General features: G+C 45.5%; 1 protein-coding gene across 5 annotated transcripts in view; it reads right to left on the reverse strand.

Moving 5' to 3' along the window:
* The window catches only part of GRK3 (G protein-coupled receptor kinase 3), a 115,380-nt gene extending 94,698 nt beyond the window's left edge, over window positions 1-20,682 (reverse strand). For 4 of the 5 annotated variants that reach the window (XM_083407290.1, XM_083407289.1, XM_083407288.1 and 1 more), the window contains exons 1-2: window positions 19,432-20,682; window positions 242-318 (exon numbers count right to left, since the gene is read on the reverse strand). In XM_083407290.1, coding sequence (XP_083263416.1) covers window positions 242-318; window positions 19,432-19,544 — 190 coding nt within the window. In that variant the 5' untranslated portion in view covers window positions 19,545-20,682. The remainder of the gene's footprint in view (window positions 1-241; window positions 319-19,431) is intronic. The other variant, XM_083407291.1, reaches the window with a different exon arrangement.
* Between the last annotated feature and the right edge of the window lie 2,777 nt (window positions 20,683-23,459).

Genomic DNA, 23,459 nt, shown 5'->3' on the forward strand with positions numbered 1-23,459 from the left:
AAAAATCCCAGAATCAAAAACCAACTGGGCTCTTAACTCACAGCCCATTGTTCTGTCACATTATCAAAAATATATCGCACATCTTGCTTTGTATGTGAAGCACCATTTGCCTCCCAATTTCTCCTCAGGAAAGCACACAACTCTGCCCCAGATATCCACATTTTGGAAAACACCAATTTATAGAATGCAGTTCTGAACATCAGCATGGGAGGAGTAAAAAAAAAAGCACACGGCGGCTTACCAATCTTCTGACTAAAAATCTTGTCAAAGGTTAATTCACCTCTCTCCTCCAAATACTTCTGCATCACACTGCGGATACTGAAAGAGAAATCACAGACACACATTACTCCTTGCAACCACACATACAACAAGGAAATGAAGAAAGAGAGGTATAAAAAGGTACCTTTAAAAGATAGATATCGTGAACAACAGGCCAAATCAACTACAAAACCCTGAAGATGTCATCCTGAAGGATTTGAGGTTTTGGTTTTCAATCAGAAATGGATAAATCAAACAGAAAATGTCTGCATGGGATTCACTTTCACATGCATATATGTGAGTATTAGTGGTTGCTACCTTTTGGAGGCCAGTAGACATATTTGGGATTTTGAGAGAGGGCCGTGGGCACCACCCACTTTGCTTGCTCCTCTCTCAACAGATTTGTTGGTGGTTTGGAGGGGATCCCTTTTAAATAATTGTGAGGATCCCTAAGGATCTGTGCCTCAATTCTATGTTTTTGTACCGCAGCAGCACTGGAAACCACCAGATCAGTGAATTCAGATCAGTTATGTCAGTGGAAAAATACGTGATTGGTGATTTGATGGCAGTTGGAGGGGGAGACTGTAGGCAAAAATAATTTGCAAATTTCAAATTTCATTGCATATGGCCTTCTCTGGCCTCCCCCACATATCCTGCATTATTCTGATGCCATCTCTCCTCTAACTCCTGTTTTGCTCCACTTTCTCCCACCAGGCCATTCAGCTTTATTCCTGAAATCCCCCCCCCCCCCCCGCTCTTTCCCCATCTCTAACCTCCATGGTCGGAGGCAGTATGCCTCTGAATATCAGTTGCTGAGAATCGCAATTGTGTAGAGTGCTGTGGGGCTTGCATCCTGCCTGTGGGCTTCCCACTGGGGTATCTGGTTGGCACTGTGAGAACAGGATGCTGGACTAGATGGACACCCACTGGCCTGATCCAGCAGGGCTCTTCTTCTGTAAACATGACTCTGAGAAGCCCACAAACACATACAGCATTAGCAACTGCCCCTTCCTGCTGTTGTTCCGCAGCAACTGGTTTTGAGGCACACTGTCTCCAGTACCAGAGGCAGAATATAATCATCATGACTAGTAGCTGTCCGGGACTGGCAGGACCCAGACGAGTGTGCACCAGGGGAAGGGGGCTGCTGGCTGACTCCGGAGAGGGGCCCTGTGAACCAGCCAGGAGGCAAGAGGCAGAGGCAGGAAAACCTTCAGAGTTGGAGGGTAGAGTTCAGGATGGGTTGGTAGACGAGGAGGAAGAGGCAGATCAGGCAAGTGAAGGGCCAAATGCTTCCCCACCCTCTCCCAGAACCAGGAGGAGATTGAAGAGGGAAGAACAGAGGCAGTTCTTATGCAGCTGTAGTCTCGACCTGTGTGCATGCAGCCCAACAGGGAAGGTGCATGTGACAGGCAGCAGAGTGAGACCAGGATCTGGGGATGCAGTGCCTCAGAATTCCACCAGGGGGCTGGAGCCTCTCTCTGATTGGCCACCAAGCCAGAGGGGGTGGAGATAGCACTTTGGGAGGGAGAATAAAAGGAGCTGTTTCTGAGAGATGGAGATGAATTTGGTTCTGATCAGTGTGTGGAACATCTACCCTAAGGAAAATATCTACAGCTAGAGAAAAGAGCCTCTGAGCTTAGGATGGAAGACAATGTTGTGTGTATTGGGAGAGTATTCAGACAGGAGTGAATTGGAGGGCTGAGCATGAGCCAGGAGAAGTAGAAGCTGTCTCCTTGGGTCTCCTTCCAGTCAGGAGAGGAGACATCTTCTAGAAAGAAAAGAAGAACCTAAGTCCAGTTAAGAGGGGCGTGGGGATCCCCTGGGTCTGTTGTATTATTTGAAGCACCTCAGGGGTGTGACTGTTAAAAGGTTGGGTAACTGACAGAAAGTACCACCTGGTTTAAGAACCAAAGTATTAAGATGTAACACTATGGCGAACACACAGGGTTCCCGGACGTTTGACAGTCTATTGATCCCTGTGCCACCGTGCTCGCTTCGCCGCTGCCACCAGCCCGTTACTCTCGGGTACACACTGAGTCCAGACAGTTTTTAAAATTGAACCAAATAACCAAGTTTATTTTATAAGCATTAACAAGTTTATGGTTTCAGATAATTTTTCTTGTCAGTCTCTTAACCTTAGTTTCTTTACGGCCTATACCTTCCTAATACCTTCTGACTGATTATCTCAACTGTTTAACTGACTCCTCTTAACAGATTCTCTCACTCTCTCACATCAGACTTGCCCAACCCACCGACTTATCCTCCCTCTCTCTTCTCTAACTCCAGACTCACTTCTTAACAACTCTAACTCTAACTCCTCCCCTTGGGTTCCTATTGGTTAATCATTTTACACTTAGTTAACCCTATCCTTATGACCCAGTATGATGTCACACACCTAGGAGGGCAAACGCCACAAACACCTATGCAACAACTGAGTTAAGGAACTGAAGTGAAATAACTGAAAATAAGCTGAGCATTTACCATCTAGTCTAGAAACCTATAACATCTACCTGAAACGTAATAATTGAACATAAGCAACTGAAGTTTAAAAGAAGCTGTGCTTGATTAGAAGCCTGTCACATCCATTAGTTTTAATATAATTATTAAGTTAATCATTTTCTGAAAGAACATTGCTTCCTGATATAACCTTTGTTTTATCCACTTTGTTCTGTAAAATAAATCTTTCTTTGTTCAACTTTTGCCTGAGTTTCCAAGTTCCTAAGAATTCCTTCACACAAAATCCAAGAGACAGCCTTTGGTGGTTAGAAATATACTTATAGGAATCATACAGAAGTGGGAGATTCTTCACAGTGCATAAACTGGTGGAGGGCGTGAGCCCCCCTGTTAATGCTCCATAGATGCAGAACAGGGCATGGCTGCCTAGATGCTAAACTGGTGTGTGTGGGTATGTAGAAATGACTATGTGTCAATTTTGTACTCCTTTGGCTGGCGAGGGCCCTTGACAGTAGCCAGCGATAGCCTTATCCTCCATGAATTTGCCCAGTCCCCTTATAAAGCCATCCGAGTTGGTAGCTATCAATAACTGTTGTGGGAATAAAGGTCACAGTTTAACTATGTGCTGTGTGTATAAGTCCCTCATTTTGCCTGTCATGAATCTCTCCATATTCAGCTTCAGTGGATCTCTCAGTTGGGCTCTTGTGTTACAAGAGAGGAAGAAAACCATCTCTCTATTGAACTTTTTTCACACAATGCATAATTTTATATACAGTACCTCTAAACCACTCGCTAAAGTAAAATGTTCCAAACACACTGTAACTTTTCTTCACAGGGGAGTTGCTCCTTGCCCTTGATCATTTGGGTTGCCCTCTTCCTGCTAAGATCCCCACCTCTCACAACAAGTATTTCTGCAAGCTCATGTTTAAATGCCATCAGCAGAAACGGTTCTTTGCCTTTGCGTGAGTGACCAGATGTGAGGATTGGTTTGTCTTACAAATGAGTTGTGGTTCATTTGCTTATGCAGAGTGTGCAAGTGTGATGAGAGTCCCCCTGTTACCCCGCCCATCTGGCTGGGTTTACCCAGCCCATCTAGGCAGCTCCAAACAGATTAAAAACAGAATAAAACATCAAACATTAAAAACTTCCCTAAACAGGACTGCCGCCTTCAGATGTCTTCTAAAAGACAGTTGTTTATTTCCTTGACATCTGATGGGAGGGTATTCCACAGGTCAGGCACCACTACTGAGAAGGCCCTCTGCCTGGTTCCCTGTAGCCTCACTTCTTGCAGTGAGGGAACCACCAGAAGGCCCTCGGAGCTGGACCTCAGTGTGTGGGCAGAACAATGGGGGTGGAAAACACAAGGGCAGACTAGGACCAGCTTGAGAAGGTTTGATCTTCTGCCTCCCCAACTCAGTAGGAAACATCAGGCAGCTAGGGCTGTGTTTTGCAACTACAGGAAGTCTTTAAGGGAGAGGAGACTTTAAAGCTAAGCTATGCCTCCATGGTCTGAGGCAGAAATACCCTAAGCAGTCTCAAAACGGCTAACATTCTCTTCTCCCTTCCTCCCCCACAACAAACACTCTGTGAGGTGAGTGGGGCTAAGAGACTTTTGAGAAGTGTGACTAGCCCAAGGTCACCCAGCAGCTGCATGTGGAGGAGCGGAGACACAAACCCAGTTCACCAGATTACGAGTCCACTGCTCTTAACCACTACACCACACTGAGAACAGGATGTTGGGCGAGACGTGCCCCTTTGGGTCTGATCCAGCAGGCTCTTCTTGTGTTCTTAAGAAATGGAGAGGTGCTTCTTCCCAAAGAGAACACAAGACCTGTCATTTGTTCAAATAAATGAGGATCGCCACATTAGTCACATGTGGAGATAGTAGGAATGAATCATCCCTGCATATTTCAGTGGGGGCTGAATGAAGATGTTGAGGAAAGGACTTTGTAAGGAGATAGGGAGGAATCAGTACAGGTCTGTAAAAATTGTACTGAAGACCATGAGAATATCTTGCACACAGAAAACCACACTAGCAAGGATCTGTTTGCATTTCTTAGGCACTGCTGGACAGAAAGCCAAATCTTAAGACATTTGCTTCTACTTGGGCAAACAACCAGGCCTGCCTGTAGCCTGGCCCTGGTCAAAGCCTGGCAGGCAGCTTGTCAAAGCAGCAGAACTGCCCTCTGTGCACAGCTGGGACTGCTTCCTAGTTCTGCTGGAAGGCAGCCAGACCACCTGCTGCTGCTGCAGGAAAGGTGCATAAAGATCTAAGGTGTGGCATGGCGACACACTTCTCTATTCCACCAGAGATGATGCCAAGGGCTACAGAGGAGCTCCGGCTGACCCAGCACCAGTAGCCTGGTTCATCCAAGGTTGGTCCCGTTCTGGCACACTCATTTCTGTAGCTCAAACTCAAGCTAATTTTGTTTCAAGCAGCTCCCTTCAAGGAAGGCATCCCAAAAGGGGGGCAGGAGGGGAGAAGCGATTTCCCACCCAAAGAACCCCAGGAGCTGGAAATGAGTGTCCTGCCCTTTCTTTTGAGCAACAGCCACTTTCTTCTGTCACCTTGTGACTGCAGTTCTTTTGGCATCTGCTGTGCTCTGTGCATCAGGACAAATAAAGCACATTGGGGTTAGGTGTGCCAGGCTTTTAATGAGTGAGGTGCAAGTTGTCACTGGTGCCCTGCCTTGCAAATTAGCATCACAAAAGTATAACCGGATCGCAAAACATTTTATTCAAGTTGTTTACCCAGGCATTCCTTTGGTCACTTATTAGTAGCACGTCAAAGGAACCAGGTCTCTTTCTGTTTACACATGCTTCCGAGCTGGTTGCCTAGAGGAGATTCTTACTCACCACAGATGATCAGGCAAGAGATGGTTTGTAAGTCTGGCTCCACCTCCTTGACAATGCCTGCTCATAGCACAACCTCCAAGCTAGATACACCAAAGGCCATCCAGTTCAACACATCCAGTTCATACCAGAAACAAGCCAGTTTCTTTGAAACAAGAAGAAATTGCTGAGCCATTTGTAAATGTGTCCACCTATACACTGCTCTATACTCATAGCTGAAAGCATTTCTCTGGGAAAGGCCTTCCAAAACTCTCATTTTATGTTCACTTCATTATTTTGAAGTGAAAAAAAGGAATGTCAACACTGCTAGCAACAGCTTTCCAGAGATTCTGGAAGAGAGGGAGTGGGGTGAGTGACTTTTCTTTCTTTTTTTAAGCAACCCTTTAACCACACGTTAAAGGTTGACAGGAACTCAACAGCTGTAGCTCCTATCCCAAACACCAGCAATTTTAAACCAAGAAGGCCTGCCCTGCAGATTTATACATTTTGAAAGTGTTCACCTTCTGTTCTCACTGACCAGGCAAACTCTCCCATCTTTCAAACCCTGTGACTGTTCTTGTTTTCCTCCAAACCATCCTCTGATCAACAAGCTGTGCCCCGTCCTCATTCATAATGCATGAGAAAGAGAGTCAATTAATATATCTACTCTTCTTTAAAACAGCAAAGAGTCAGCGCAGAAGAGCTCTTAAGTGCTTAAGCCTGAGATCATGAGGTGCCCCAGGAGAACGTGATGGAGGCTGTGTGCGGAAAAGAGGCTCACACTAGTGATGTTAAATTATTGAGAATAATCTTTTGGAGAACATTCTCGAGAATATTCTCGATTAATGAGAATATTAGATAATTTTTATTTAAAATAGGAGAATATTCATTTAATGCATTTAATGCTTCTAATAGGTCTAACACTTAATAACTGTTTTGGTGACTAAAACACAGCTTGATAAACAAAACTATATGCATATGCAGAAAAAAGAAGTCATTAACATTAAATATATTATCGTTATATGATAATATATTTCAATATGTCAAATATAAATGGCACCTTGAACCAATGAATGGCACTGCAAAAATCAGTTACTGGCACTAAATAAAAATATAGAAATGTCAACTGTTTAAATCAAGGCCACCTCACATGCTGTTACATATAACTGTATAGACCTAGGTACTTTAAGTGTATAAACCATTAAAGCTACTTTCTGTTTTAAAAAAAATCACACTGTATGGCCAAGAATATAGAATTGCTAAGAATAAGGTTACAGCAAAATAGAAAAAAGGCTATTACATATAGTTGAAATACATATGAATTCAAATGTTCATCAAATTTAATGCATAGCTTTTTTTAAAAAAAATGTTTTCTGTAGCTCACATTTCAAAACTGCCAACGGTAAATGACACAATGCTCGGTAACGTAACTGGATCAAAAAAATCATTATTCATTACTGTTATGTACTGAAGTTCTCAACCTGGGCCAGCAGGGGGATACTGTAGATAGTTATGCAAATGAAGGATCGAAAGTGGCGTTCAGTGATTGGATAGTTTTAGAAAGTTGCTACAGTTACATTGTTCTGGAGCTCTATATAAGCAGGCTGACTGAGCTCTTCAGTTTAGTTCTGTTCTGGCTTCTGAATAAACAAGAGCTATTTGAATAATCGCTGTGTCGTCTGATATGTTCGCCCACAACTTAACAATTACTTACACTGGTAACATCACAGCTTGACTTATTAGTTACTAGATTTTTTAAATGTGGGTTGTAAAACTGGTTCTTACATTAGAGTTTAAAGTTTGTGGAGAATATTCTCCGGAGAATTTTCTAGCAGAGAGTTTTCTCCACAAACCATAAATTATAATGTAAGAACCAGTTTTACAACCCACAATTTAAAAATCTAGTAAATCTAACTCAGGCATAGGCAAACTCGGCCCTCCAGATGTTTTGGGACTACAATTCCCATCATCCCTGTTAGCTAGGGATCGTGGAAGTTGTAGTCGCAAAACATCTAGAGGGCCAAGTTTGCCTATGCCTGATCTAACTCAATCTGTGCAGCAGAAGAAAAGAGTGTGTGATTGAGCCACCCCAAAGGGCACTCCAAGCACATGCAGGAGGCATTCTGTGCAGGCTTTTGGTTTTGCTTACCTTTGCTTTTTGCACCGCAACCATCCTCCATAGAGCTGCAGGGGCCTTTTATTCTTCTTTTAAAATTGTGTCTTAAATTGTGTTTTTACTTTTACTTTTTACTGTAAATTGTTCTGTAGCCTTTTTTGCAGCAGCGGGGGGATGAACCCAGGCAGTCCATAGCCCTGGTTAGCTCCGCATTCCAGCAGGCCACCCGGGCATCAGCTAAGAAGCCATCAACATGGGATAAAACACCCCTTACCACTCTCCAGAAGCCATTTGGATCTATTAAGTGGCAACGATGGACTATTCAAATCAATCCCACCTCCCTGCGGAGGGGAAGGGTCACAGAGAAGTCTAGTTGCACCAGGAAGTGATCTGACCATGGTACTTCTTTTGTTCCACTGGAATTTAGTGTCAGATCACCCACGTCTACAGAGGTAAACACCAGATCTAAGGCCAGATCTAAGGCATGTTCATGGCATTCGAGTATGGCCAGAGTTATTCAGGGACAGACCCATGGAGGCCATGAAGTCCCAAGTGGCCCCTTGTAAGGTCATGTTGACATGACTGTTAAAATCCCCTAGGACCACCAGACTAAGTGTCTCCAGGAGAACATACACCATGACCTGAAGCAGCTCAGGTAGGAAATCCTTGATGAGGTCAGTACACCAATAGGAATCCAGTACTGTCCAACGTCCAGAACATGCACTCAAGAAACTGGGTCTCCCTAATAGGACGCCTGGTGCAAACTAATGACTTCCTAAAAATCCCTGCAACCCTCTCTCCCTGCCCACACGACCCGGGTTGCTGTGCATAAGAGAAGCCTGGCAGACAAGCAGCAGCAAGAACAGGCCCACCTGCCATGACCATCCAAGTATCTGTTATACATGCCTGGTCAATTCTACCATCCACAATCAGGTTATGGATGGCACTGGTCTTACTGGTCATTTACCTGGTATTACACAGCACCACCTTGAGGTCCTGTAGGCCTTGTTGATACCTGTATCCTTCTGGTCAGGCCAGACCTGGAGGCAGGGACAGCCTTAAGACAATGACTAAACTGGCCTACTTGGTAATGACGTGGTCTAGTTTTAGTGTAACTCCTCCTGCTGCCCATGATCACTGAGATTGGATGTCCCAATGCCTCCACCCTAGTGTTGGCTGGGGCTCACTCCTGGGCAGGCCTGTCTCACTCCCTCTAAAACAAATTAACCTCGAATAAAATTTAAGATTAAGAAAGAAAGAGGTGGATTTGCCCTGCCAGACCTTAAACTTTATTATGAATCAGCCACATTTTGTTGGCTGAAAGAATGGATGCTTCTTGAAAATACTGACCTTTTAGATCTGGAAGGTTTTAATAATGTATTTGGCTGGCATGCATATTTGTGGTATGATAAGGTTAAATTTCACAGAGCCTTTAAAAATCATATTATTAGAAAAGCATTGTTTAACGTTTGGATAAGATATAAGAATTTGTTAGAAAATAAAACCCCAAGATGGTTGTCACCAATGGAAGTGAAGGCATTGAAAACACTCAATATGGAGGCCAAATGGCCGAAGTATTGGGAAATTCTGGAGCAAGAGGGAGACAGGCTAAAATTGCAGAGTTTTGAAAAATTGAAAAACAGAGTGCGAGATTGGCTCCATTATTATCAAATAATGGAGGCATATAATTTGGACAAAAAATTAGGCTTCCAGGTGGAAAAATCAAAATTAGAAACAGAATTGCTAGAACCCAAAGTTAAGAATTTGTCAAGAATGTATAACTTGCTGCTGAAATAGAATACTCAAGATGAAATGGTGAAATCTGCTATGATTAAATGGGCACAAGATGTTGGACATAATAGTATGATGGCTGACTGGGAACAGTTATGGACCACTGGTATGAAGTTTACGGCATGTAATGCCTTAAAGGAGAATTTAATGAAAATGATTTACCGGTGGTACTTAACACCAGTCAAGCTGGCAAAAATTTATCATTTGCCCAATAACAAATGTTGGAAATGTAAAGAGACTGAAGGTACTTTCTTTCACCTTTGGTGGACGTGCCCAAGGATTAAGACCTTCTGAGAGATGAATCATAGAATCATAGACTCATAGAGTTGGAAGAGACCACAAGGGCCATCGAGTCCAACCCCCTGCCAAGCAGGAAACACCATCAGAGCACTCCTGACATATGGTTGTCAAGCCTCTGCTTAAAGACCTCCAAAGAAGGAGACTCCACCACACTCCTTGGCAGCAAATTCCACTGTCAAACAGCTCTTACTGTCAGGAAGTTCTTCCTAATGTTGAGGTGGAATCTTCTTTCTTGTAGTTTGGATCCATTGCTCCGTGTCCGCTTCTCTGGAGCAGCAGAAAACAACCTTTCTCCCTCCTCCATGTGACATCCCTTCATATATTTGAACATGGCTATCATATCACCCCTTAACCTCCTCTTCTCCAGGCTAAACATGCCCAGCTCCCTTAGCCGTTCCTCATAAGGCATCGTTTCCAGGCCTTTGACCATTTTGGTTGCCCTCCTCTGGACACGTTCCAGTTTGTCAGTGTCCTTCTTGAACTGTGGTGCCCAGAACTGGACACAGTACTCCAGGTGAGGTCTGACCAGAGCAGAATACAGTGGGACTATTACTTCCCTTGATCTAGATGCTATACTCCTATTGATGCAGCCCAGAATTGCATTGGCTTTTTTAGCTGCCGTGTCACACTGTTGGCTCATGTCAAGTTTGTGGTCAACCAAGACTCCTAGATCCTTTTCACATGTACTGCTCTCAAGCCAGGTGTCACCCATCTTGTATTTGTGCCTCTCATTTTTTTTGCCCAAGTGCAATACTTTACATTTCTCCCTGTTAAAGTTCATCTTGTTTGTTTTGGCCCAGTTCTCTAATCTGTCAAGGTCGTTTTGAAGTGTGATCCTGTCCTCTGGGGTGTTAGCCACCCCTCCCAGTTTGGTGTCATCTGCAAATTTGATCAGGATGCCCTTGAGTCCATCCTCCAAGTCGTTGATAAAGATGTTGAATAAGACCGGGCCCAAGACAGAACCCTGTGGCACCCCACTAGTCACTCTTCTCCAGGATGAAGAGGAACCATTGATGAGCACCCTTTGGGTCCGGTCAGTCAGCCAGTTACAAATCCACTGAGTGGTAGCATAGTCGAGACCACATTTTACCAGCTTCTTTACAAGAATATCATGGGGCACCTTGTCAAATGCCTTGCTGAAATCCAGGTAGGCTATATCTACTGCGTTCCCTTCATCTACCAGGCTTGTAATTCTGTCATAAAACGGGATCAGGTTAGTCTGACATGATATATAATGAAATGAAAAAGGTATTTAAATATACCTTTTTGAAGAAACCAGAGGCCTTTCTCCTGGTCATGATCGGCCAATTGGTGCCAAGGAAGGATAGAACCTTTTTTATGTACGCTACAACAGCAGCAAGAATACTTATCACAAAGTACTGGAAGACACAAGATCTACCCACCCGGGAAGAATGGCAGATGAAGCTGATGGACTACATGGAAATAGCGGAAATGACTGGCAGAATCCGAGACCAGGGAGAAGAGTCGATGGAAGAAGATTGGAAAAAAATTAAAGTATATTTACAGAAATATTGCAAAATTAATGAATGTTAGAAGAATACTGGAATGAAGTTATATGGTTTTAGCAGAAATGTGATGAAGAATTAAGTAAAAACTGATTGTTAATGGGCTAAAGTGGAAAATTTAAAGTTAGATTAGGTTAAGACAAATTATAGAACAAAAAATTGAGAAAGAGGGAAGGGATTTGCTGAATTAGCTAATTTGAACTAGAATACAAAAAAGGGAGGTGTGAGGAAGTCGAGGAAACAAGTAAATGAAAGATAATGATATGGAATTTGGATGTGTTTTCTTTTTTCTTTTTATTATGCTGTTTTGATGTATTGTTCTTTTTTCTTTTTCTTTTTCTCTTATTTTTGATGTATTGTTTGTTAAATTTTTCATTGTTTCTGTTTTCTTTTACACCTTTTTCTATAACTAAAAAACTTTTAATAAATATCTTTAAAAAAACAAAAACAAATTAACTTATGCAAATTAGCTAACTTAACTAAAATCAAATCCAGGACAAGTCATTCAGAAGGAATCATGAAATCACAGAACTGTAGAGTCAGAATGTGCGCTCAAGGGTCATCTAGTGCAACCCCTGCAATGCAGGAATCACAACGCAAGAATATCCCTGACAGATGACCACCCAACCTTCATTTCAAAACCTCCAAGGAAGGAGAGTCTACTGCCTACTGAAAGAGATCGTTCCACTGTCAAATGGCTCTTACTCTCAGGAAGTTCTTCTGAATGGTTTGTCCCCTGGCATTCCACTCCCCGAAAACAGCGATCGATTCGAAGTGCCGCGCCACTCACCCCACGTCGCTCCGGAGCCCCGAAACCGGGTCTCCCCGCGAGTAGGGGAGGCGCTAATGGCACGAGCCGAATCCCAAGCCCACGGTCTGCCTCCGACCGTGGTTTTTTGCGGGTCTCCGCCTCGCCGTGGCGGTCAGACCCTTCTTTTCGGAGAGCGGTCTCCTCCGAGACGGAGGAAATCCGCCATTGCTCAGCGCGCCAACCCGGAAGCCCTGTTCTGTTTCATTTCAAGGACCGCTAGAGAATCCACAAATGATTCCTGTCTGCCAGGACACATCCTCCTTTGGCGCTTCCTGAAAGTTTTTTAAATCTTTGGTTTCAGTCTCTGGTTTTCCTGATTTTTCCTCCAAGCCTTTCAGAGAGACATCAAACGCTTCTGTTTTCTTAGTCAGTGAGTCAATCTTACAGTGGTACCTCGGGTTACAGACGCTTCAGGTTACAGACTCCGCTAACCCAAAAATAGTACCTCGGGTCAAGAACTTTGCTTCAGGATGAGAACAGAAATCGTGCAGCAGTGGTGCAGTGGCAGCGGTAGGCCCCATTAGCTAAAGTGGTACCTCAGGTTAAGAACAGTTTCAGGTTAAGAATGGACCTCCAGAACAAATTAAGTTCTTAACCCGAGGTACTGCTGTACTTGACAATTGTGTCACCATTTCCGTATTTTTATCAATTCGGGCTAGTAAGTTATCTGCTAATTTGTCTGAGTGCTGTGTTATCTCCTTGGCCAAATCTGATTTCATCTCAGAAATCATATCAAATAATTCAGAGTGGGACTCTTGAACCGAGGCCCTCCTAGTCATCACTGGTGTTGTCTGCTCCTTGGTTGCCATCTTACTCAAATGCAATTATCAATTACAATTGTTACAACCTATAGGAAAAATTCAGCTCCTTTTTCAATCACCTGTGCCCTGCTCCTTTCCCCCCCTTAAGTGGGATGCCTTAACACTGGGCTGTGGGCCCTCCTCCATCTTGTTTACTCCATGTCTGACATCTAGCTCACTGCAGACAATCCTGGCTAGCAGAAACATCCCAGCACAGGGCCAGGCTGAGACTTGCAACCTTAAGCACTCTAGCCCTGAGCTGCAGGCCCTCCCATCTAACTAAATTCTTCCAGAAGGACACGAGCGAAGCAAAACCTACCAATGAACCCTGTGTGAGACAAGATGGATAAATGGCATATTGAATTAAGTTGCTGGGAACTGTTGCTAAGCCCAGGGTGAGTGGCCAGTTACAAGATGTTCAAATTTACTACTGCAGTAGCTCAGTATGAGGACTATGTCACCTACCTCATGCACAGGCTGCCCCCATGGCTGCCAGCATTTCAAGAAAATCCCCTACATGTGCACATGAAGACTGATCATGAGGAAAGATGGCCAACTCCACGGCTAACAGTCACTGAGACACACAAAGTCAATGGCAGTTCCAGGACGAGGCAGAGGGCCAGTGGAGCTGGTGGGACAGAGGTTGGCTGCTGAACAGCAAAAGTTAGGAGGCAAAAGAACCCCCCCCCCCAGCTCCTTGCACAAGTCCCACTGAAGTGAGTGCAACTTCTGATCCCATCAGAATCTGCCTCACCAATCCCAAGTCAGACCATTAAAGCAGCTGGCTCAGTATTACCTTCACTGGCCAGCAGCAGCTCTTGAGGGTTTCAGGCAAGGATATTTTCTCAACCTTACCTGGAGATGTTGCCAGGGATTGAACCTGGGACACGCAAAGCATGACCTCTGCCATTTGAGCCATTCATTTTTCTCAGGTTTGTGCAGGAGTGAACATCCAGGCAACTGTCCTGGGAGTGCACATCTGGAAATTTCTGTTTTCCTTGGTTTCAGGAGATCTGTATGACTCAAAAGCTCACTGCCAGCATATTAAAAATCAGGTGAGACATGGAAGGAAACACCTGGGGTTCTCATCATCCCGTTGTCATTTGCCATTTGTTGTGTTGTCTCTGAAGGATTCAGGACACCTAAGCTCTCAGCCATTTCCTAGGACAAAGATTGTTACCTGTAATCTAATTAGGAAAGCCTGCTCTCACCTCTTTGATCCTACAAGCAGTGGAGCTAACATACATAAAAACCAAATAGACTTTGTTGATTTGAAATCTATGTTTAAGCTAAAGAATCTGGTTTAAACACATTCTGATCTACGTGATTTGAGGGCAGGAGGGGATCACTGCAGGTGTGCCTGCCCCTAATCACTCAGCAATTACCTCTCAGGAATATTTCCTATTGAGCAGGGAGCTAACTGGCTCACAAACATAAATACACACACACTTAAAACTGCTCTCTCCTTGCCCTGTTCCCTGCCAGGCCAGCCAACCAGACTGGAGCTGACAAGAGCACCTACAAGGCCAATCCATTTGTTTGCACCAACATCATCTTAATGTTGCTTCTTCACTAGATTCTTTTGCAGAAAACACCAATGTCAGGATTTAAAAAAACCTATATGCTACACTTGGGAACCAACCCTAACTTTGAAGGACAGGAGAGTAGACCTTTTTCTCCTTGCCTCATACTCTTTCTAAAAAAAGAAAAAAATGTTCTCCTGAAAGAAAAGGAAAAACCTCCAGTGCTGCTCAGCACTTGATCTAAATCACACTGCAGTTGTTCCATCCCTTTCAACAGCAAGTATCACATGGGGGTGTTTCTTTCTTGTCTAGGTATCAGTCTAGGATTGCATCAGCACAGTCATCTCTCTCTCTTTCTGAGCAGACAAGCACCGCATCCCTCCACAACCACCTAGGCCAGAAGCATTGACATTCAGTGCATGCGTAAGACTCAGCCTTGCCTGTCTAGTACATGAGTAGGCAAACTAAGGCCCGGGGGCCGGATCCGGCCAAATCGCCTTCTAAATCTGGCCTGCGGATGGTCCAGGAATCAGCATGTTTTACTTGAGTAGAATGTGTGCATTTATTTAAAATGCATCTCTGAGTTATTTGTGGGGCATAGGAATTTGTTCATTCCCCCCCCCCAAAGAAAAAATATAGTCCAGCCCCCCACAAGGACCACAATGGACCGGCCTCCTGCTGAAAACGCTTGCTGACCCCTGGTCTAGAAATAGAGAAATACCTGTCAAGTAAGTGGTCAAAAGGAAACCCAGAAGGGATAATGGTGATGACTCATTGAGATTTAACAAGCCAGCCTGGTAATTGCCTGTCCTACACAGGAGAGGGTGCACTCAAATGTACACACACAGATGGTGCACTTAAAACCATGTGAAATGACCCCAACAGTGCCCACCTTAAAGGGGCGGGGAGAGATTTCCTCCCTCTAGCTATACTCCAGTTCTTGATCTCCTGGCTAGCCTAAAAAACAGGAGCAGGAACATCATTCACCATCAGCTCAGGGAGGGAACATTTACGTGTCCTCTAAGAGACAAATGGGACGCAGGTGGCGCTGTGGCTTAAACCACAGAGCCTAGGACTTGCCGATCAGAAGGTTAGTGGTTCGAATCCCCGCAACGGGTTGAGCTCCCGTTGCTCGGTCCCTGCTCTTACCAACCTAGCAGTTCGAAAGCACGTCAAAGTGCAAGTAGATAAATGGGTACCACTCCAGCGGGAAGGTAAACAGCGTTTCAATGCGCTGCTCTGGTTTGCCAGAAGCGGCTTAGTCCTGCTGGCCACATGACCTGGAAGCTGTACGCCGGCTCCCTCGGCCAATAAAGCGAGATGAGTGCCGTAACCCCAGAGTCGGCCACGACTGGACCTAATGGTCAGGGGTCCCTTTACCTTTCAAGAGAGAAATGCATCTACATTTATCCCAAAAAGGATGAGCTCTTTCCCCCTTACAAGGCAACCCAGACTTGCACGAACAAGGCCAAAAAACAAGGTAGAAAACAGGAACTTTGACCACGAGGGGCTCCATGGAAGTCAAGCACATGGAGATACGGAGCTGCAGGAAGCCAGTATTATTGCTGGTTCAGCACCCTGTCTAAAGATAACTGGAGAAATATGGTCTCTTCCTGGGAAAGGATGTTTTCCCTCACAACACACTTCCCCATTTGATCAGAAACATCTCAATCTCATAGTCCACATGTCATTTTAGGATTCCCAAATTCTGAAGTCCATGACTCGGGCAATTTGAAGCCTTCCAACGCAAGTCCATGGGCAAGGGCAGTTTCTGCTTTGTATAAAAAAAGGTCCCAAGTTCAATCCCTGACAGCTGCCTGGAACCCTGGAAAACTGCTGCCAGTCAGTGTAGACAATACTAAGCTAGGTGGTCTGATGTGGGCATATACGAAACTCCCAATTACCACTCCCACTCCCCTTTTTGTCTGTACTTTTTACAAACAGCAATCAGGAAAGTGTTTGTTGTACCTGTCCTTTGACATGGAGTCAAATGAGGGTGCAGAACATCCCACATGGCTGGGATAGCGATTTGTAGCAGAAGACACAGAGGTGCTAATAGAAGAAGAGTTTGGATTTGATATCCCGCTTTATCACAACCTGAAGGAGTCTCAAAGCAGCTAACATTCTCCTTTCCCTTCCACCCCACAACAAACACTCTGTGAGGTGAGTGGGGCTGAGAGACTTCTGAGAAATGTGACTAGCCCAAAGTCACCCAGCAGCTGCATGTGGAGGAGCGGAGACGCGAACCTGGTTCACCAGATTACAAGTCTACCGCTCTTAACCACTACACCACACTGGTTCCCTAGGAAGCTTAGATACAAGGTTGATGAGCTCAGGAGGGGCGCGGGGGGAATCAGGGACAGAAATATCCCCCAAAGGGATAAGAGAAGCTGGATGAAAATAGGGAGGAAGGGAGGCTTTTAAATCCCTGGAAGCAGAGAGGAGGCTTTTGGTTCCCCATCCAATCACAGGGAGGACCATTCCAGGAAGAAGTAGCAGCCCAACGAAAAGGACCAACACAGCTCAGTGGTAGAGCATCAGGTTTACATGTAAATGGTTCTGGGTTCAAGCCCTGACATCTCCAGCTAAAAGGAGGAAGGAAGGGGGATGCACAAACCTGGGAAAGTCCTGAAGCCTTTAAGAGCTGCCACTGGTCAGAGCAGAAAAAGCTGGGCATAAATGGGCCAATGGCACCTTTGTATATTCACATCAGCTCCCATGAAACAGAATAAGATGTCTGGGTGTCCCATCTCTAAGGGGACTTTGGGGGGCAGGGGAAAAACCTTGGCCACTCAAGATTTTAGACAACTGGAGGCCAAGGAGAATGGTACCAAGGTAGCTAAGAGTAGCAGGTAGAGGAAGAAGACCAAGATGTGAATTCCCACTAAAGCGCTGCAGCAGAGGTGCTTGCCAACGTTTACGCTGACTTTGGTGACACTGGAGAAAGACAGTTGCTACCAGGGACAGCAGCTCTGAAAAGCCTTGCAAAAGCCCAGCTATTTTCATAATTTCTTTGTCAAACTTTAAGTTGAGGGGGTCAGGGGAAGGGCCTGACATGGAAAGGATCAATTTGATTATTTATATGACCCAGGTGTCTGGTTGTGGGCACCACCAAAGGACACAAAACATGCACCAACCATAAGTGGAGGTTTAATAACAGTATCATTTTAATTTAAATAATAGTAAAAAGAGTAGTAGGATGAAGGACAACTGAAGCCAAAGAAGCATCATTGGAACAACTTGCCAGGGTGGGGGTGGGAATCCTTTTATGTAGAGGAGGGGGGTCATTATAAACTTTTTTATTTATTCTATTTCTTTGTCACATTTTTGGACTCATGTACCTCAAAGCTACTTAAGAAGGAAAAAATAAAATGACAAAGGCATTAGATGAAAAGAGCAGCAAACATCCGACAATAAATTTAAAATGAACAGACCATCCCCATTTCACCTAAGGGTCATCCTCAGTGGCTAAGCAAAGGCCATTGGCATAACTAACTACCCTTGCAATTAAAAACCAGAAGCCTAAATAAGGGTGGTTTTGCCTGGCACCTAAAATCGTGCTTGCCTGGGGAGAGCATTCTGCCAACAGGGAACCCCCTCTGAAAAGGCCCACTCTCACGTTGACATCCTCTCTGCCTCCCTCACAAAGACCACAAGGAAGGGCAGAGTCCACATTGGTTCATGTGGGTAAAGGCGGTCCTTGAAGTAGCAGGATCTTGAGTCACTTAAGGCTTTATAGGTCAAAAGCCAGTCCCCAAACTAATCAGTAGTAGCCAGTGCAGTCAAACCAGATATGCTCAGACCCTCTTGGGTTATGCTCTTGGATGATCTTGTGGCTGTGTGATTTAAGCACCAGTGTGGTGTAATGCTTAAAGGTGTTAGACTCTGACCTTGGGAGACAAGGGTTCGAATCCTCACACAGCCACCAAGCTCACTGGGTGGCCTTTGGCCAGTCACTACCTCTCAGCCTAACCTACTTCAGAGTTGTAGTAGGGATTAAATGAAATGAGGAAGGGAGAACCATGCATGCCACCTTGAGTTCCACGGGGGGAAAGTTAGGATATAAAATGTAATAAATAAATCAAACATAACTTAAGAGCAGTCAAGGGCCAGGGTCAGGGGAATGCAAAGACCTCAAGCGGCTTCTACCTCCTGAAGGGAATCCAAGCAGACCACATGCAAAAGAAAAAGGGGGATGGGTTGCAATCCTTCATTTGGTTCACATTCACTGTACCCCAAGTCTCAGAGTGCTGGTTTGGGGGGCAATTTGGGGGAGACAAGGGTGAGGGGTTTATAAAAGTATGGTGCTGGGAAAGAGCAAAGAGGGATCTATCCTGGCTGACCCTTCAGTCAGCTGTCATGGTGGAGTTGCATCTGGGATATTGGAGAGGGGTAGCTGGATAGGAGAAGCAGGCTCTAGAAGATATTCATAGGAAGGAGAGACTCATAATTGGAGCCAGGGTGGTGCAGGAGTTAGTGTCTGACAAGGACCATGGAGCTCCTTGGAGAAAAGGTGGGACAGAAATGCAGTAATAATATTGATGATAACAAGCATGATGGGCAGTACTAATCCTGGCTCATCCTCCTTGGCAGAGTTCTATCACAGGTGCTTTTGGCCTGCAGGTGTTGGCGGTGGGGGGGGGGGTGGAGATAGCCTGCGGGGCACAGTGGTTTGAGTTCAAATCCCTCCACTCAGCCATGAAGCTCTCTGAGTGTGATCTTGGGCCAGGCACTGCCTTTCAGCCTAGCCTACCTCTCAGGATTGTGGTGGTTGCTGGCAGGATAAAAAAGGATTAGGACTTGGGAAAGACCAGCCAGCCTAGCCCACCCCACAAGGTTGTCATGGGGGTATCAAACGGGGAGGGGCAAGGACCATTTACACCCATGTGGAACTCCTTGGAAAGAGAAAAGGTTGGGACAGAAATGAAGCAAATAAGTAATAAATTAAATAAAGTACTGGCGGGGAGGAGGAGCACACTGCAAGCCCCCCCCCCCAACACCTCCCGCCAGCCGCTCTCACCTGGGCTCGGGGAGGGTGATCTTCTTGCTGGCGCGAGCGGCAGGCGAACTCTTGCTCTTCTCCATGGCCATGAGGTAGCTGACGTCCGCCAACACGGCCTCCAGGTCCGCCATCTTGGCTGCCCACAGGCCTGGGCCTTTGGCCTGGGCCTCTGGCAAGGGCCCGCACTTGGCAAAAAACACCAGTGAGGTGGGGATGGGGTGTCCCTCCTTCTCTCCCCAGGAGGCCCCCTTCTCAGCGGGCTAGCCCCTCCTCCTCCCTAAAAACAAAGGACCCCCCCATATAAGCAAGCCCTTCTCCCCTGCTAACTGGCACACCCCCCTAACCCAGGATCCTATGATTGACCCCCAATACCCTCACTTTATGTCCCCATTTCCCAATGGGGGCTAAAATGAACACTGTCCCCCTATCACCCACAAAATGACCAGCAGACTCCCCCCTCCGTCTCTCCTTTTATATATAGACTACCCCCTCACCTTGGCTCTTCTAAATGAACCCCCTAAACTCTCTCACACGAAATCCCCCTGCTCTGAAGAGACCGCTCTCATCCATTTACGGCCTAACCCCCCCCCCCCGAAATGAACCCCCTTTGGGCCCCGCTTTCCCCTCCTCCAGGTCCCCCGAAGCCTTGCCAGTTCCCACCCTATATATCTGGGGTGAGGAGGGGGCTCGGAGTTCTGCTAGTCCTGGGGGGCCATCCCCCCCGTGGCCTGGGAGGCTACCGGGGACCCCCCCCTCCTCGCCCAGCCGAGACCCTCAAAGAAGAAGCAGCTGCTGCCACCGCCGCCTTCCCATCGCGAGGGAGCAAAAGATGGGAAAGGCTTGGGGGGACGCGGCGCAGGCGAGCCCCCCCCCCCCGAGCTGCTCCCCCCGCCCTCAGCGCCCCTCTTTCGGCAGGGGCAGCGAGGGAGAGCGGCTGGGGGGGCCCGTTGCAAAGAAGGAAAAAGCAGCCTATGCCCGGAGAGGGCAATGCACGCCGGGGGCGCAGAGAGCTGTGCCGCCCCCCAAGGCGGCTCCTTTCCTATTGCCCGGGGGGGGGCGAAGAAGGGTCGCTGCCGCTGGGCAATCCGGCGCAAACGCCCCGACGCAGCTTCCTTGCAGCCGCCGCGGCCGCCGCCTTCGCGCGCCGCCCCCCGCTCCTCCTTTGCGGGCTTCTGCTGCTCCTGCCCGCCGAGGCTGAACTTCCTCTCCCGGCCCAGGAGGAGGAGAAGGACTGCGAGGACGAGGCGGCGGCGCCTTCCAAACTCCGGCGCTGGATCGATCTCCCCGCCGCTCCGGACGGCAGTAAGAAGCCGAGCCGCTGCGGAATAGCGGGGCGGGGGCGCTGGAGGGGGCAGACTGCTGGCAGGACCGCGCGTGGTTGCCTCCAAGCGGCCTCCTGCGAGGCGCTGCACTGCCTCACACGAAGCGATTTACTGATCCGCAATATGGACCGTGGGCTTCTGATTCCGATTACAAGTTCTGCTTCATCCAGGAGCGTAAGAGGAAGCTGCTTTAGGCCAGCAGTCGGGCCCCTGGTTCATCTCCTAGCCCACCAGGGAAGAGAAAAGCCTCTCCTCATAGCGGAGGCCTAATCCTTCCTTTTAAACTGGAGGTGCTGCAGACTGAAGCTCCGACCTGCCTGGAAAGCTGCTGCTCTCCTGCTGACCTGTGAGCCTGGACGCCTCAGTGGGAGGCAATTATTATTAAAAACAGTACATAACAGCTGCAGCCTTGAATATATAGAGCAGAAGGGTTTCAACTAAAGGGGCACCTCAGATCAGCCAGGTAAGCTTTATAAAGGACATTATTTAAATAAAAGTGGAAACTTGGGGTTGGAAGAGACCTCAGGAATCATCTCGTCTAGCCCCCCTACTGATAAGTAGCCATTCAGCCCCTGCTCAAAAACTGCCAGTGAAGGAGAGGCCACCGGTTCCCCTGTCCAAAAGCTCAAACCACCAGGGACTTCTCCCTAATGTTTAGGCTAAATCCTTTTCCTTCTGATTTGTATCCACTGGTTCAATAGCTACCTTTTGGGAGCAACATAAAATGAATTTGAGCCATTGTGTGTGTAACAGCCCTGCACATAGTTGAAGGTGGCCATCATATATATATATATATATATTTAATAATATTTTATTAAGATTTTCACAAAGAAAGGGAAAAAAAGAAAAATACAAGAAATAAAAAGCAATTAATAACAGTTCAATCTTTCAAAACATATCTTGCATTTGCTTGTTTCTCGGACCTCCCTACACCTCCCCTCTTTGTATTCCAATTCAGTTTGTTTATTCAGCAAATCCTTTCCCTCTTTACCTTTATCTTAATCTTGATCTTAATATATTTTAGCTTTAACTTTCCACCTGTTAACATTCCATTTTTGCATATTCTTTCATAACATTATTGCTAAAAACCCCTTAACCTCAATCCAACATCATCTAACATTCATTCATTTTGCAATATTTCTGTAGATAATCTTTAAATTTCTTCCAATCTTCTTCCACCAGCTCTTCTCCCTGGTCTCGGATTCTGCCGGTCATTTCCGCTAATTCCATATAGTCCATCAGTTTCATCTGCCATTCTTCCCGAGTGGGTAGTTCTTGCGTCTTCCAGTACTTTGCAATGAGTATTCTTGCTGCTGTTGTAGCATACATAAAGAAAGTTCTGTCTTTCTTTAACACCAATTGGCCAACCATGCCCAGGAGAAAGGCCTCTGGTTTCTTCTGGAAGGTATATTTAAATACCCTTTTCATTTCATTATATATCATCTCCCAGAAAGCCTTAATCCTTGGGCACATCCACCAAAGGTGAAAGAATGTACCTTCAGTTTCTTTACATTTCCAACATTTATTATCGGGCAAATGATAGATTTTTGCAAGCTTGACTGGTGTCATGTACCACCTGTATATCATTTTCATAATATTCTCTCTTAGGGCATTACATGCCGTAAACTTCATACCTGTGGTCCATAACTGTTCCCATTCAGCCATCATAATGTTATGTCCAACATCTTGTGCCCATTTAATCATAGCAGATTTTACCGTTTCATCCTGAATATTCCATTTCAGCAGCAAGTTATACATTTTTGACAAGATCTTAGTTTTGGGTTCTAACAATTCTGTTTCCAATTTTGATTTTTCCACCTGGAAGCCAATTTTCTTGTCCAATTTATATGCCTCCATTATCTGATAATAATGAAGCCAGTCTCGCACTTTGTTTTTTAACTTCTCAAAACTCTGCAATTTCAGTTTATCTCCCTCTTGTTCCAAGATTTCCCAATATTTCGGCCATTTGGCCTCCATATTGAGCTTTTTCACAGCATTCGCTTCCATCGGTGACAACCACCTTGGGGTTTTATTTTCAAGTAGGTCTTTATACCTTATCCAGACATTAAACAATGCTTTCCTGACAATGTGATTTTTAAATGTTTTATGCACTTTAACCTTTTCATACCATAAATATGCATGCCATCCAAATGCGTTATTGAAGCCTTCTAAATCCAAAATGTCTGTATTTTCAAGAAGCAGCCATTCTTTCAACCAGCAAAAAGCTGCTGATTCATAGTAAAGTTTAAGGTCTGGCAGGGCAAATCCACCTCTTTCCTTTGCATCAGTTAATATTTTAAATTTTATTCTTGGCTTCTTGCCCTGCCAGACAAATCTAGAAATGTCTTTCTGCCACTTCTTGAAGCAATCCATTTTATCAATAACTTGCAATGTTTGAAACAAATATAACATTCTAGGCAATACATTCATCTTTATCGCTGCAATACGGCCTAGCAGTGAAAGCTTCAAATTTGACCAAGTTTCCAAATCTTTTTTCACCTCCATCCAACATTTTTCATAGTTGTCTTTAAATAAGTTCCCATTCTTAGCTGTCATATTAATCCCCAAATATTTCACTTTCTTAACCACTGTTAAACCTGTCTCATTCTGAAACCTCTCTCTCTCAGTTCCTGTTAAATTCTTTTCCAAAACCTTTGTTTTTAACTTATTCAATTTAAATCCTGCCACTTGACCAAATTCTTCAACTAAGACTCTTTTAGTACT

This window comes from Podarcis tiliguerta (assembly GCF_965153285.1).
Source record: "Podarcis tiliguerta genome assembly, chromosome: 13".
Classification (NCBI taxonomy): Eukaryota; Metazoa; Chordata; class Lepidosauria; order Squamata; family Lacertidae; genus Podarcis; species Podarcis tiliguerta.